General features: G+C 34.6%; 1 protein-coding gene across 14 annotated transcripts in view; it reads left to right on the top strand.

The window, feature by feature from the left end:
• The window catches only part of FRYL (FRY like transcription coactivator), a 272517-nt gene that overhangs the window by 167500 nt on the left and 88242 nt on the right, over window positions 1-16775 (top strand). For 10 of the 14 annotated variants that reach the window (XM_032274133.1, XM_032274135.1, XM_032274134.1 and 7 more), the window contains 7 exons: window positions 2378-2422; window positions 5232-5335; window positions 5528-5636; window positions 7209-7295; window positions 9976-10147; window positions 10911-11043; window positions 13932-14039. In XM_032274133.1, coding sequence (XP_032130024.1) covers window positions 2378-2422; window positions 5232-5335; window positions 5528-5636; window positions 7209-7295; window positions 9976-10147; window positions 10911-11043; window positions 13932-14039 — 758 coding nt within the window. The remainder of the gene's footprint in view (window positions 1-2377; window positions 2423-5231; window positions 5336-5527; window positions 5637-7208; window positions 7296-9975; window positions 10148-10910; window positions 11044-13931; window positions 14040-16775) is intronic. The other 4 variants (XM_032274136.1, XM_032274131.1, XM_032274130.1 and 1 more) reach the window with 1 other exon arrangement.

The raw sequence follows: 16775 nt of genomic DNA, 5'->3' as shown, positions 1-16775 counted from the left end.
TTGCAGACATGACATTCCATTTCCTGGTATTCCTCTAAGTTAGATTTGAAACAGAAAACCCTATACTTTGAAGATAATGGAACCGAGGCAGATAGAGTAAGTGACTTGTCTTTGGCTATGCAGCTCGCTGTGCTATTGTAGAAGTAGGACTGCCTCTTCTTCCATACTTCAGGAATGATCCACTGGATGTTATCCTGTATGTCTTTTTAATAATTCTATGTATCATTTTCAAAACTGCCTCAATTTCTTAGGTATACAGAATATATACTACTTTGAGAAACATTTTTGTCTATTTCCTTTCTAGATAAACATTGATATTACTCTTGTTTGGATGAGAATTTATATACCTTCTTTGACTGTTTATGAAAATTCCCAGGACCAAATCAAACTGATTAAACTCTTTATTCATGCAACCAGGAGATAAATTTTATTGAACTAATTATAATATACTTATTTCTGTTCTTATTTTGATAATTTGTACAGATACGGGGACCAAAAGAGAATTGATAATTTTTCTGGATAGTATGATTTTTCATAAGTTCATTAAAATATTTTTAAGATATGCATTTAAATGTTTCTGGAAGACTGCTTTGTTTCATAACAGTTCATTCTTTTCTGTTGCTTGTTGGAATTTTTTAATATATATACGTTTCACCTAACATATTTGCAATACTTCGCAGTACCTTAACTTTTTTTTGTCTTAAGACTTTCATTTAAATGCTCTATTTTCTTTGAACCCTTACCTCCTGTTAAATATTTCTGGCATATTGTTCATTTTCATTAATGGCTATGTCAATCTGCCAGGCTAAAGGAGATAAGAGCCACTTAGCATGAGTATTTGGAATATAATTGTCTTGGCCATTAACCCTTAACATTAAGGCTCTATTCAGCAGAAATTTAATGAATTGGCTCTTATATATTAAGTCTTAGATAATGTGGCTGCTCTTCATAGTTGAGGTAAGGAGTTAACCATTGAAGGAAAAACTATGTTAGTTATCTGTTATAACAGTTATTTGTTTTATGTATAGGAAAAATTGATCTAAGATAAAGGCCTTACCTAAATAATTTTGAGATTCAGTTAATCTCTTGATACTAAACACCTAAAACAATTTCCATTAGACCTGTACTTTTTTTTGAGATTAAGTCTTGCTCTGTCACCCAGGCTGGAATGCAGTGGCACGATCTCAGGTCACCGCAGCCTCCACCTCCTGGGCTCAAGTGATTCTCCTGCCTCAGCCTCCTGAGTAGCAGGGATTGTAGGCACCTGCCACCACCCCCAGCTGATTTTTATATTTTTAGTAGAGATGGGGTTTCGCCATGTTGGCAGGCTGGTCTTGAACTCCTGACCTCAAGGTATCCATTCACTCAACCTCCCAAAGTGCTGGGATTACAGGTGTGAACCACTGCGCCCAGACTAGACCCATACTTCTTATGACTGGTTTTTATTACTCTTCATTGAATGCTACATCCTCTAAGTACAGAATCTCACTTGATTTTTACTGTACATGAGGCTGAAAGAAGATAAACAAGTAACCTGTGTTTTGGGAGCCAGTAAATCATGGAGATGGACTTGTGTCCATATTCACATAGTTCCATAGCTCTCACTCCTCTGGTCCACCATGTTACTTCTGAATGTAGTATAAGGAATGTTGTTGCATGTGAGCACTGAATATTTTAAGAAAACATGTTGGCAATAATTTGGGGATATTAAAAAGGCATTATTCTCTAGAGTCATAAGAATAAATATGAATTTTAAGGCACTTTATGATATTGCACAATTTTTAAAAATTATCATACCTGCTTTAAGTTGATGACCATGAAAAATGAGCTCTATCCCTATGTGCCCATAAATAGCTTGTGACAGAGTGTCACTATATTTCACTGAAAAGTTAAATCTTTAATTTTTGTTCCAAACAGAATTTGGTAGTCTCCTATTCCCATGTCTGTATCAATTTAGATACTTGTGTGAAACATGATTTTAAAGTTTCTGGAGAGTTCTTAAGAGAGATAGTGAATAATAAGAGTAGATATCATACAAAAATAATTTAGAGATTTTTTTTTCCAAAAATCTATACTTATTTTTATTAGAAAATTTAAAGGTGTCTGAACTGAAATGCAGTGCTTTAGGAAAAATTCTAAGAAAAGTTAGAGAGTTAACACTTTTGTTTTCTCTTAGTTTGAGTATTATAGGTGGATCTCCCATGATGCCCAAATTGTGGGATTTTTTTTAGTGTTTCTGGCCACTGTCTTGGACATTTCAAATTTCTTCTAAATAGAGACCTTGGTGAAGAGCTGTCTTGTTTTGTGCTTATTTTCATCTAACATGCATGTGCTGCATCTCATGTTTATGTTTGCTGTCTCACATTGCTTTATTTAGATGCCATCTAACAACAGTATCAGAAAACAAATAGAAACACTCCAGGTGAGTTGTGTCAACATTACAAACTAAAATATTGCTTTATTTCCTTTAAGTGTGGCATTTGTTTTTCCTTTTCCCATTGTTGCATTGCATGTCTAATGTATTTATTCCAACCTGCTTCTGGTATTGTAAAAGAAGAGTAGCACACAGCAGAAACATTCTTCAGAATGTTTAATATCAATGTGGCCCCAAGAAGATGAATTTTAAAAATAGAACTGATAATGAATGCTGATTCTTCACCAAAATTCACAGTTTTAAAATACTCTGTTTAATATACATTATCTAGCTGTTATAAATGAAAATGTTTCATTTCCAGTGAAATTAAGGAGACAGTAGCTTAGATTTTGAATATAGTTTGTTGTTGTTATTGTTTTTATTTTTAATTTTTGTGGGCACACAGTAGGTGTATATATTTATGGGGTACATGAGATGTTTTGATACAGGCATGGAATGTGAAATAAGCACATTGTGGAGAATGGGGTATTCATCCACCTAAGCATTTATCCTTTGAGTTACAAACAATCCAATTATACTCTTAAAGTTAATGGAATACAATTTTGACAAATTAATTTTTAAAATTTTATCCTATTGATTTGGGTTTTTTGTTTTTTTTATATTTTAGAGACAGGGTCTTGCTATGTTGCCCAGGGTAGACTCCAACTCCTGGGTTCAAGCTGAGACTACAGGCATACACCACCATGCCTGGCTTTACTGGCTTGAGTTTTAAACAAACCATTTTTTTTAATTCAGTAGAAAAAAGAAAAAACATTAAAATGATTGTTACCAAAGACTATATTTGACTGACATATCAAAATTTTGTTTTATATTAAGTTCACTAGATTTTATTTGTATAGTTGTTCAAATTAGATTGAATATCTTTGTTCAAAGCTCAGATAAATTTAGGATGATTTTATTATTCAGACATATAGCAGCATTGTAGCAGCTGAAAAAAATAATAATTGATTTTTGTCACTTCTCATCTTGCTGTTTTGGCATTGTGTGAATGCCAGCTTTGTTTGAAAATCAAGGTTTTTCATGCCAGATACCTCATCACTTAAGATTATCCAAATATTTTTATATTTAATCATTCATATGAGAAAAGTTTTTATGTAGAATTGGACTTACATATTTTTAAAGTATAATTTTTAATAATATTTTGAAAATACAATTTAACAGTATAAAAATGTTATTTCATGTGTACCTCAAAACTAATAGGACTTATTTAAGGTTTTATTTTTTTAGAGCAGTTTTAGGTTCACAGTAAAATTGAGAGGAGGGTACCGAGATTTCCCTACCTCCACTCAGGTCTAGCTCCCCCCATACTCAGCATCCCCCTTCAGAGTGATACATTTGTTAAAACTGATAAATATACATTGGCACGTCTTTATCGCGCAAAGCCCACAGCTTACATTAGAGTTTACTCTTGGTGTTGTACATTCTATCGGTTTGGACAAATGTATAAGGACATGTACCTACCATTATAGTATCATGCAGAGTATTTTCACTCCTAAAAATCCTTCATACTCTACCTCTTCATCTCGCTCTATCTTCCTAACTCCTGGCTGAACTATTTTGACGTCTGGTTATCTTAGATTTAAATGATAGAAAAGAAAGTTATGTTGTCTTAAAGACGTTACTACAGAATGCTTGGTTGTTATATTAGTAGTATACATTTTATGTTACTTTAGTTACGTTAGTAACAAATATAATTGGAAATTACTTGGAAAGTATATTTGAAATTTGGGATCATTATGGATCTGGCACTGGATTGATACTGAGAGTCTAATCAGCAGAGTAACTGATCTTCCATCCTTACTTATATTAGATCTTTATCTAGATAGATCTGGGAAAAGCTAAAATGTAAATTCACAATAATCAGTGCATCCTAAAACTAATCAACAGATGTATAAAGAGTTTCTTCTTAAAAAAAGGTGATTATTAGCTGCATTTCAAAATTTACAATTAAACCTCACTGCTTTACTGGTCATTTGAGAACTTTATTTTTTATAACAGCTAGAATGAAGAAAAGCTATGCTGATTAAATTATGATTAAAATGGAAATAACTTTCTGATTTTAAATAATACTAATAATTTAAATAATATCCTGATTCCAAATAAAAATTATAACACTTAATAGTCAATGAACATTTAATACATGCCAGGTACTGTTCCAAGTGCTTTACAGATATTAACTTTATCTCTAAGGTAGGTACCATATTTTCTCCATATTAGAGATGAGGAAATTGTGATTCAGAATAATGTAACAATGCCCAAGGATGGAGCTTGGATTTAATCCATTTTTCCCAGTTTTAGAGTCCATGCTGTTAAGTCACTATTCACTCATAAGGATATGCACTTCATAATATTTTGCATTATTTTGTAAATGCAAATGACTATAATACCATTTGGTGTTCTGAATTTTAACTGTATATGGACTACAAGTGAATTACACCAAAAATGAGTGATCCTTTTTTTCAGTCATTATGTCAGTATTGGAGTGTGAACTGTTTATCATCAAGTAAGTTTGTGTGTGTAATTTTAGAGTTCTTAGAAATATTAGTATAATTTTATTTACTAAATAAGATTTAGTATTTTCTTTTGAAAGTAAAAGGAAGGGCTCAATTTTCACATTTATGGTTACTTTTGAGCCATATACTTACCTTATACCAAATATGTACCTATATATTTAAACCTATTTTAGACGGAATACAAAAAAGATGAGCTTTTAGTTGTTGACAAAGAATATGTTTGCTCTTAAGTGATTGCAAGTATTTTAATATGTTTATTTTTATTCTCTTTTGTTTTAAAACAGAATAAAGATCCTAAAATGTCTCGAGTTGCACTGGAATCTTTGTATAGATTGTTGTGGGTTTATGTAATTAGAATAAAATGTGAAAGCAACACTGTAACTCAAAGGTGAGTATCTTTGCTTTAAAGTCCATTAAAAATCACGTTTTAAAAAAACACACTAATAGGAATTTTAGTAAACATTATACTTTGTGGATGGAATATGAATTCTGTTAATATATTATGAAGAATAGGAAGTATTTTTTGCTCATACCCTGTTGATGTCATGATCTCATTATAACTAGATCTTTTTCCCTGTAGTCGTCTTATGAGCATAGTGTCAGCACTTTTTCCAAAAGGCTCACGAAGTGTGGTTCCTCGTGACACACCTCTCAATATATTTGTGAAGATTATTCAGTTCATTGCTCAGGTGAGTGCTTCACCTCATAGTAGGTATGTATGCAAATTGTTAGAGTAATCTATTGTAATCAGTGGGAGCTTTGAAATTTTTTATGCATCTAAAAACATAACATCGAATAAGTTTTTTTTTTTATTAATCTACACTTGCAGACAGAAAGGAAACCCACAGGTGGAAGCACTTTTCATTGAAAAGTGATCAACAATGTATCTCATACTCCTAATCTTAGTGCATTTACTAATTACCTCCTGAATATCTTGAAGGATTTCTTAGAAAATTATTTTCATAGTCTATATTAATCTAGGCTCTTAGGTACAGATAATAGAATCCACTGTAGTTAGTTAAACCCAAAGGAATCTCGAAAGGAATATGGATAGCTCAAAGAATTTATAGTTGGGCTGAAGAAATGAATTCCAGTCTGAAAGACAATGAGGAAGCTGCCACCTTGCCAAAATAAAAGCCATTAGATAAGGAAGTCACCACATGTGGATGTGCTTCAGAATCATGCTGTGTCTACCACGTTCCTCACCAGTAAAATAGACTTGTTTCTCCCTGCCTTCCTCCTCCTCTTTGTATATGCCAGTTCCCAAAGATACTCACATGAGCATACCATTTGGCAGGGTATAAATCATGTCCTCAAGCTTTTTGTTACATAGGATCCTGGGAAATACAAGTTTAGCTTTCTAGCATCTGCAGTAAAGGAAGGATTATTAGAAGGGGATTAAATATATGTTGATGAGCCAATCCAAGGTTTTGGTCACATTACCTTTTGAGACATCCACCTTGGAGAAACATAGTAGGGTTACCTCCTCAACATGGGAAAGTGCTGTGATTCCAGAATATTAGTTGCATTCTCTTTCAACTGAAACTGTAACAATCTAGGTGATCCATAATACAATGATTTTTGACAGTGAAGAAATAAAGAATATTTAAATAGAATTAGTACATTGTTATTTACTAGAGAACAAAAGTAATGATAATTAGGTAAGTATAAGGTTATCAGTCAGATTAATAAAAGCAAATTGTACTTTAGATCAAGTGTTCAGAAAACTTGTGACATTAGGTTGCATCTCTTCCCTTTTCTTTTTTTCCAGAATTGTGCCCACTCCCTTGAATTAGTTACCTTCCTCTAGCTCTCCACCAGAATTATAAAACTCCATTCAAACATCAGCTAATCTTATTAGTTAACTTTTTTTTCCCTCCCCCTGGGAGATTTCCTTCCTAGAGCCCCAGCCCCATTCTTCCTGACTCAATATGAACTCACTGCTCACTAGGCCACTGCCTGGCTATTGTCTTGGGACTTCCTTTCATTATCATTCTGGGAATTCTTTCACTTTGATTTTAATATGATTTTGGTGAATGAATGCTTAAAACTTTTATTCTGTTAGTGTTGGTGTTAAATCATTTGATAATATACTTATAATCATATATTTTGACCTTAATTCATGCATATTTCTGTTCAGCTGTGAACTTTTTAAGGGCACAAACCTGTGTTGTTGCCATTGTATATTATATTTATAATTCTTAGCATGATACGTAACACATAGAAGCAAGCTATAAGGTTTTTTTTTTTTTTTTTTTAAGGAACGTTTGGATTTTGCAATGAAAGAAATAATATTTGATCTTCTCAGTGTTGGAAAATCTACTAAAACTTTCACCATTAATCCAGAGGTAAAAAAATTTATAGCCTAATGATATACAATCCTATACTATTTATTTTATTTTTTTTTTTAGAGCATGATTTCTGGAATTAGAACTCTTAGGTTCAAATCCCAGCTGTACATCTAAAACTAGCTGTGATCCCAGACAAGTTACTTAACCGTTCTGATAGCTGGCTGAATGCTTTAATAATAGTGTTTAAGCATGGTAGAAAATAAAAAGGAGAGGAAAATTTTATTGGGTTAGTCAGCTGAGCTGGCTCCTGGAAGTTGTAACATGTGCTCAGGTTTTTTCTTCTTCTTTTTTTTTAATTCACATGATTTATATTTAAGGTGTTATTCAATAAATTTCATGCATTCATCATTTATTGAGTACCTAAAATGTGTCAGGCACTGTTCTATGTTTCGTAGTAAAAACAAAAATTTGTTCTCTCACCACCCCCACCCCCCAAAAAAAGTAACATTAAAAAAGTAAATGTTCTATCCTGCCTCCATGGGCTCATGATTCACTAGTAAACTCTAATTCATTCTTTAGACATTAGATATTCAGGATTTTTCAAAATATTTCATAAATTAATTGTTTATTGGAATCTAATTACATTTGAGAATATAAAAAGGTAAAACAGGCATTATCTGTTTTCTTTTTTCTTATTTTAAATTACGATCTTGTTCCAATACATAGTCAAATCCTAAGATATGTGTTTATATGGTTAACAAATGAGTTGGAAAGGCTTTTCATTTGTAATATTTTTAAGATAGTTTAATAATTATTTCCAGATTTAGAAAGTAGGCAAACATGATTGTTTTTATAGCTGACATACTTAACACGTGGGGGATACATGCATCCCAGTGGGTGTAGAAGGTAGTTCACTGGAGTACAGGAAGAAAATAAAGCTTTTATTTATATATTTTTTGGTTTCTACCAACAAAAATGGTTTCCAGCAACAAAAATTATGAAACAAAAGATATTTTATTGAACATCCATTAAAAAAATATTCACTTCATTGAATAAATGTATTTCTGAAAGTAAATTTTTTTCTTACTGAAGTTCTTATACTAGGAGTTAAAGAAAAGTTCTGCTGAGTGTTTTTTGGGTGGTGGTGGTTGTTTATTAGGTTTGCTTTGTTAGGATTATCTTGAATCTGTATTTTCAAGAACTTTAAGTTTGTAAGAGCTAGTTTAGTTAAACCTAGATAAAATTACCAGTTAGCCCATTTAATCAAACATATGCAAATTGCAATACACTGAAAGAATGTATAAGTTAAGCTTCCTCTGTCAACTTGACTACATTGTGGGCCTTTTCCACTTCTTTCAAGGTGTCATCTTTGATTATGTGACATGTGACTATCTGATACTTTGACTAAGGAAGGGCAGTACTATGTTGTATATAAAGATGAGTGAAGCTTAAAGTTTTAATCTTACTTAGATAACAAATACATATAAATAAAAGCTTTATTTTCTTCTCATATTCCAGTGAACTACCTTGCACACCCACTGGCATGTATATACCCACTGGAGAGATCACTGGTGTAGATCAGAGAAAATGACAGCCTGGGCTTAGATCATAGTGGTGCAGATAGAGGAGCATTCACTGAGTAAAGAAACACTGAGAAGGAATCATATTTGGGGGCAGCAAGGTCATGCATTTGGTTTGAACATGTCTAACCTGAGGCATCCAGGTAGAAGCTTCCAAGTAAGAGATGTCAGATGGGTCTGAGTTCAGGGAGAGGTCAGGCATAACATTTGTGGGTGATCTGGTATGGGTGGTAATTGAAGCATGTAAGTATATGCAGTTGCTTTGGGAGGTAATACATAATGATAGGAGAAGGCAGCCTAGGAGGACCTTGCCTTGAAGCAGTCTAACATTTAATACCCAGGTAAAGGAGGATAAACCTGAAATGCAGATAAAGATGGCACAGCCAGAAGTGGAAGAGAGATATTAAAGGAAGGGAGTGTTTCAGGAGAGAAGGAGTACTTGACCTTGTCTATGTTGCTGAAAAATCAAATAGCATGCTATAAATAGGTCCACTGTTTTGAGCAATATGGTCGCCGATGAGTGAGAATGGCTTCAGGAAAGCATTTGGGGAAGGTTTGTTCCAGTAAGATAGCAAGTATAGTTCAGATAAATGGGATATATTCAGCTGAAAGGAAAATGTTGAAGATGTAAGAAAGAGAAGGTGTAATTGGCGTTGGAATGTTTCCAAACATGCAAGAACAGATGGGATTCCAACAACTAGGAAGACTGCCACTCCCTCACTATACCAAGAGCAAAAGGGAGGGAGAAGAGGCTCAGGTATAAATAGATTAATGTGATTTGTAATGAGAGATTGAGGAAAGTTGGTGATTTTTTTCTGTGAAGTAGAAGACAAGTCATTTGCCTAGAAAGGCGACGGTAAGGGACCATAGGAGGATAAGGAGAGTTGAGGAAGGATGGAAGAGGATTGCTATAAGCCTTAGAGACAATAGGAAGCTGGTTGACCTCACAAGTGAGTGAGTGGCATTTGATAATTTGATATTAAAGCAAACTCTAATGCCTGGGCTAGTTAAAAATATGGGACAGAGAGGTTAGTGTTCGTTCTGTCTTCCTTCCTTCCACTCCCCCAACTCTGATGTTATTGATAAATATTTCTAACATGCAAAAAAGGTAATTTATGACACTCATTTCTTCCTTTTGAATTTTTTTTCCTTTGAAGAGAATGAACATAGGCCTCAGAGTCTTCCTTGTAATAGCAGACAGTTTGCAGCAGAAAGATGGTGAACCACCCATGCCAACAACAGGAGTTATTCTTCCCTCAGGAAATACTCTTCGTGTAAAGAAAATTTTTCTCAATAAAACCCTGACAGATGAAGAAGCAAAAGTCATAGGTTAGTTTAACTGAAATTAAGTAAGTCGCTTTGTAATACAGTTTCATATTCTTTTATAAAAGTCTGATCAAATCTAAAATGTATATAAATTTGCCTAATACCATTTTTTCAGTATATACAGCTGTACAAAATGAATACTTTTTTTTTTTTTTTGAGACAGAATCTCATTCTGCTGCCCAGGCTGGAGGGCAGTGGCACGATCTTGACTTACTGTAAGCCCCGCCTCCTGGATTCAAGCGATTCTTATGCCTCAGCCTCCCAAGTAACTGGGACTAGAGGCATCCACTACCATGCCTGGCTAATTTTTGTATTTTTAGTAGAGATGGGGTTTCGCCATGTTGGACAGGCTGGTCTCAAACTCCTGACCGCAAGTGATTCACTCACCTCAGCGTCCCAAAGTACTGGGATTACAGATGTGAGCCACTGTGCCCAGCCCACAATGAATACTTTTTTTTGATAATAGTTATGAGTCTTCATGTGAAGAGTTTTCCAGTTAAATCTTTATTTTATCACAGGATCGTATTCACTGCATTCTGTCCTTTCTTCAACTTAATTTTAGTCTTCTGCATAATTACTACATAATTTCTCCAGTTAGTCCAATATACTGAAGCTGATCATCAGGGAGAATATATCACAGTTGAAACCCCTTTTGTGGCAGCAATAAGCTAATATCATTTAAAGATTGATAGGCTTTTACTACAGAAAGTAACTAAGTATTCTTATCTAACATCAGATATTTTATAACTGAAGTTTTTTCCCCTAGGAATGTCAGTTTACTATCCTCAAGTAAGAAAAGCATTAGATAGCATCCTCAGACATTTGGACAAAGAAGTTGGGAGACCAATGTGTATGACCAGTGTGCAGATGTCTAATAAGGAGCCTGAAGACATGATTACGTATGTAGTAAATTTTTGCCTTTATTGCCCTTTCGGTTTTCCTAAGACAGTATGGATGGTTCTTGCTTACCTGTCTCCTTACTTTGTCTTTAGAGTTCTTCCGTGTTTCCATCTGCTGCAGTTTTCAATACAGTGATTCCTCCCACGTGCTCAGTTTTAAAGTGCTGTCAAACTGGTATAGACAGCAAAACTCAGTCTGGAACCCAGTCTGATGTGTTGTCAATGACAAGACCCTGCACTTAATCGATGAGCAAAATATGAATCCTAGGTACTCCAGATGTATGTGGGCAGGATTGGTTTATTAAGTCAGATAAATGCTTTTACTTCCAAAGCCCTAGTTAAAAAAGAAAAAATCATGAAAACCTGAACTCCGAAAGGAACTAGGGTATAGAGAGAAATAGCATGAGTAGTTTTTTTTAGAAACAGTACCTCATCTCACCCCACCTCCAGGGTCTCGTCATTATTTGTCATCCTGGCATCTTTTTTTCTTATTGCTAGGGATTTCTCCTCCAGAGGGTGTATGTTATGGCGGTAACTTCTTCTATTTGCTATAAAACATCTACATATTCTCTGTAAGGGAGGAGATTCTTTCGGATATTAATATTTGCATCATTAGAACACCAAATTTGATATTTAATCTCTAAATTTAATACACAGTTATTATGGACTACTATATGCTAATATCTCTGAGAGTTTCTTTAATGTGAAGTTTTTTCCCAACGTTACTTCCTCTGGGATTTCTTGTTTTTCACCACATCCATCTCATTTTTGTCAGTAAGTTTGCTTTCACCCAGTTCCTCTGATACCTATATAACATCTCGAAAGACAGCAGTATCAACATTCCCTGGCTAGCTCTTTCTTCTGTAACTCCGTTACCTTTCTAGTCTATTTCAGTGTGCTTTAATTTAGGATCTTTGAGATAGAGAGCACCCTCTCAGTGACTAGGAGAGAAGCAAGATAACAATGAAGATGTTATTACTTACAGGTAGCAGGGGTACACTGCACACATGGAGGCCTCACTCAACAGAGGTCAGGGAGCATGCGGAGAGAGAAAGAGAGAAACACACCCATGGGCCAGTGCCTTTTTTGGGTTGAGGGTGTTATCCAAACAGTTACTGATGGGGAATTCTAATTGGTGGATTGAAGGCAAGCAGGCATGAGTTCAGGAGGTCATGCTGTGCCTGAGAGGTGGTCACTGCAGCACATCTGCATAGTCCATGGTGGGTACGCAGGTCAATGGGGCCAGTCAGGTAGGCTGCGTCTAGGTGTTCATAGGGAGGTGGTTGCCAGGAGGAAGTTGGGTAAGACAGATACCTGGATCAACCACATTTAAGAACTGGGAGATGGAGTGGGGTGTAGAACTGGAAACTAGTCATGCAAGTTTGACTTTCTTATACCAGTCAAATTTATATTTAAAATGGATGCCAAAGCAACATAAATAAGAACACACTACACAGTGATACTACTTTTTTCTTTCTTTCTTGTACTTCCTCTTAGTTAGTCAGTACCCTGTTTTGATTATCCATTTTTGTAAAATGTCACATGGATTATCCTGGGAGACCAGGAGGCAACATTTTTATACACTTAGCTGTCTGTTTATGAACTGAATAATAGATGCACATTGACCAATCACCGACAGCCTTGACAGAAATGACAGTGATTATGATGTGCATGGTGCTTTATGGACCAAAGAACCAAAGCAAAGTTTGTTTATGCTGTTACTTAGCATATGGTAGCTTAAATTTGAACTGTGTTTTTGGGGACTGGTGTTATTTAACTAAAGTGTAGTAACTGAAATTCATGTATTTTGAAACCACACAAAGAGAGGACTGACTATATGAAATCTCTAAAAGGAGGTAGTGAGGCCATTGCCACTATAACAAATACCCAAGGCCAGGTGCAGTGGCTCACAACTGTAATCCCAGCAATTTGGGAGGCCAAGGCAGGTGGATCTCCTGAGGTCAGGAGTTCAAAATCAGCCTGGCCAACATGGTGAAACCCCATCTCTACTAAAAATACAAAAAATCAGCTGGGTGTGGTGGTGGGCACCTGTAATTTCAGCTACTCAGGAGGCTAAGGCAGGAGAATTGCTTGAACCTGGGAGGTGGAGATTATAGTGAGCTGAGATCATGCCATTGCACACCAGCCTGGGCAACGAGAGTGAAACTCCGTCTCAAAAAAAAAAAAAACCTAAAACACTGAGAATATCCGAATTCTTTTCCATATCAGGATGTTTTATTAGGCCAACTGAAGAACAATTCAGATTAAAGAAATTTAAAATGCCTCACCTTCAAATACAGACCAAAATAAAAACCAGTGTATTAAGAGGTTAGACATTTACAATAAATACAATTATTGAATAACTAAAAGAAAATAGAGTAAAATTAAATTGTATTAAGTCTCTGGAGATACCAGGATTTTTGAAAAATTGGCTCATTTTATTATATAGAAATTTTAACTATGTATATGTGTGTGTATCACACACAGGACAAGAACAAACAACATCCAGTATTTATTTAATGATATCAATGTTATTATTTATTTTAATATTATTTATGGGAGGCCAAATAGTAAATATTTAATCATCTTAAATATCTGTAAGATTAATTATAAATAATCTGTTTAAATAATATTTGTTATGTAATAATAATTCTTGTTGTTTAGTTACTAAAAACCTTTTTGTTTGCTGGTTTTCTCCTGAATTATTTCTATATTCTTTTGTTCATACATAGACTAATAATTACCTACAAGATTTATATATATTTTTAATATTAAATATATTAAACTTCAAGGGAGGGCTCCCACTTTCTGTAGTTATTTTTCCAAGTTAGATTTTATTGTCTAGCATATGTAATAAGCTTTTTATTAAATCCTGTTGTATTTTTCAGGGGGGAAAGAAAACCCAAGATTGATTTGTTTAGAACTTGTATTGCTGCGATTCCAAGGTTGATTCCTGATGGTATGAGCAGAACTGACCTCATTGAATTGTTAGCAAGGTAAATGAGAATTACTGTTTGCAATGTTAAGTTTTATGCCTTCTGCTCCTTTATATTTCCAATATACCTTTGTTACTGTTATCAGTAAAAAGGCGATGATGAAGACATTTCTAATCCTTCATCTGATTTACTTTCTAAACTTCCATCTTGTCTTTCTTGTTGTTAAACACATTTTTCTCACTAACTTTTCACTTCTCGAGTTCTTCTAGATTCCTCCACACTATATTCCCCCAAAAATAGTTCCCTATTTTTCCATCTAGTATTCTTTCCTGGATTTCTGTTACCACATTATCCCTTAACATATGGGCATTATCAGTGTATCATAATTCCCAGTTAGGCAATTAATGATTTTGCTTACTCTTACAGTCATTTCTTTAGCATCTCTGGTGATAATCAGGTCTCATTCGTGCTTTTTTTTTCCCCTATGGCAGAACTGTGGCATTCAAGTTTTTCTCTCTCTTCTGTTAGGCATATCATAGCTCCGTAAAATGAATAAATAACCTGACAACCAGACTTACATACTAGTTCCTAATTCTAAGTAGAGGCGATAGCCTGTTGAAAAACTGCTTTTCTGATGTAGTTTGGGATTCCCTAGATAGGGATCGGCACATTTTTCTGTAAAGTACTAGATAGTATTTTAGGGTTTTGCAGGTCATTATGACCTTTGTAATGGGTCCAATTACACAGTTTGATAGAAGTAAGACCTAGTGTTCAGTAGATCAGTAGAGTGACTATAGTTTACAATAATCTGCTGTACATTTCAAAATAGCTAGAAAAGAATAAAGTTTTCTAACATAAAAAAAAGACAAGTATTTATGGTGATAGATATCCTTATTACACTGATTTGATCTTTGCAAATTGTATGTATGCATTAAATTATCACATCTACCCCAAAAGTATGTACAACTATTATGTATCAATAAAACAAGCAAACATATATTCATCTCTGACATTGTAGTACAAAAGCAGACATAGACAATAGGTAAAGAGGGGCACATAACTGCATTCCAGTAAACATCTGGCTGGATTTAGCCCTTGAGCCACAGTTTGCCAGCCCTGTCCTAGATGAAAAAAACAAATATAATGACTATAGCAGAGCAGCGATACTTGGAGACATTGAAAGGTGTTCACTTGTTGCTGGGCATTTATCACTTAGGCGTATGTTAAATTTATGATAAAGAAATAATTAATAGACTGTTCCAGCAACCCCTTCTCCCCACTTCCCTAGCTTTTCACACATCCTGGCACTACCTTATCCTCATCTGTTGCCTGCTGTGATCAGAGATTCTATGTCTCCTATGATGATTATGAAAGAAAGGGGTTCCTTTGCATCACATAAATTTGTTCCCTTCCCACACTGTCTCCTAATTTTTCTGTGAATCAAATTGCAGAGTTACAAAGTTCATGTCAGCACTGGAAATAAGAACCATTAATTATTTATAACACTGTTTCTTGGGAGAGCAGTAAATACCTACCGTTCAATTCTGCTCTTACTCCTCCTGCCACAACATAACTCATCTACATCTTTGTGGTTGTTGATCCGTAAGAGTAGATCTCCCATGTTTCCACCAAAATGAAACTGCAAGTATGAGGGACAGGGATGGGACAGCCTAGGAAAAGAACAGACAGCTAAACAGTGAATGACAATTTGCTTTGCTGTTCACTTTGCTTCTTTCTCCTATGATATTTGTTTACTAATTAATTTACCTCAGTGGAAAGGAAGAACATAGGGTCTGTTCTAATCTCTCCTCTCTTCATATCATTTGGAATTGTGCTATCTAAATCTTATTTACTTTAACATAAAGCAACCAAACAAACAAAACAAAGATGCATTGTAAATTTGCAGACCTGTATGTTGTCCCTAAGGAAAGTTAATTAATTCCCCTGCCTTTAATTAGCCAAGCTTTATTGTTATTCTACTGTGTACCATGAGCAGTTAACTCACACATATATACCCTGTATCACACAGATAGGAATAAGGTAGATATTTACATATTCATAGATTTAAGCAATGTTGAAATAACCTTTAAAGTCAGTATCATTGAGGACTGTCACTCTCCTCTCCCATATTGTATCTCATGGTGCCACTATTAGAGACAGAATACTGGTCTAGGGATGCTTAATTTGACTCATTATTTCTCATGTGCTGATGGAACTGCTGCTTGCTTTGTTGCTTATTCCTCAGTCTGTCTAGCTACAATACATCTTCTCTTTAGTCTCATTGTCAGTTGAAGGTTGGCTTAGTGATGACTAAAACTGAGTTCAGCAGAGTGAACACTGATATCTCCTTTCTCCTAAACCACACAACTTTCTGCATCTGTCATGGATAACTACATTTTTCCAGCTTTCCAAGCATGTAATTGTCTGTGTGTTTAATATTACGAACTTATCTTTTTCATTCAGACTATTTCTAACTCTGATGAATTTCTTTGTAGTCAATTACTTAATTCTCTTCAGCCTCAAATCAGAAACTCTTTATTCATATAATATTATTATATAATGGTGGCTTCCATTGCTGCAACCATTTTTTTTTTAATGTTCTTATTTATCATTCTCTTTTATGTTCTGGTAAAATTCTGTAACTAAAATTATATTCAGAGCCCTATATTGTTTAAAAACTAATTTTATATAGCCTCTTTCCTAATTTGTTTACACTTAAACTCTCTTTAGGACCTTATGTGCTGAGTCAACACACACACACACACACACACACACACACACACACACACACACACA

This window comes from Sapajus apella, unplaced genomic scaffold, assembly GCF_009761245.1.
Source record: "Sapajus apella isolate SASKATOON/1434 unplaced genomic scaffold, GSC_monkey_1.0 scaffold5, whole genome shotgun sequence".
Taxonomy (NCBI): domain Eukaryota; kingdom Metazoa; phylum Chordata; class Mammalia; order Primates; family Cebidae; genus Sapajus; species Sapajus apella.
Note: the sequence above shows the minus strand (reverse complement) of the source record. Positions and strands in the feature narration are given on the sequence as shown.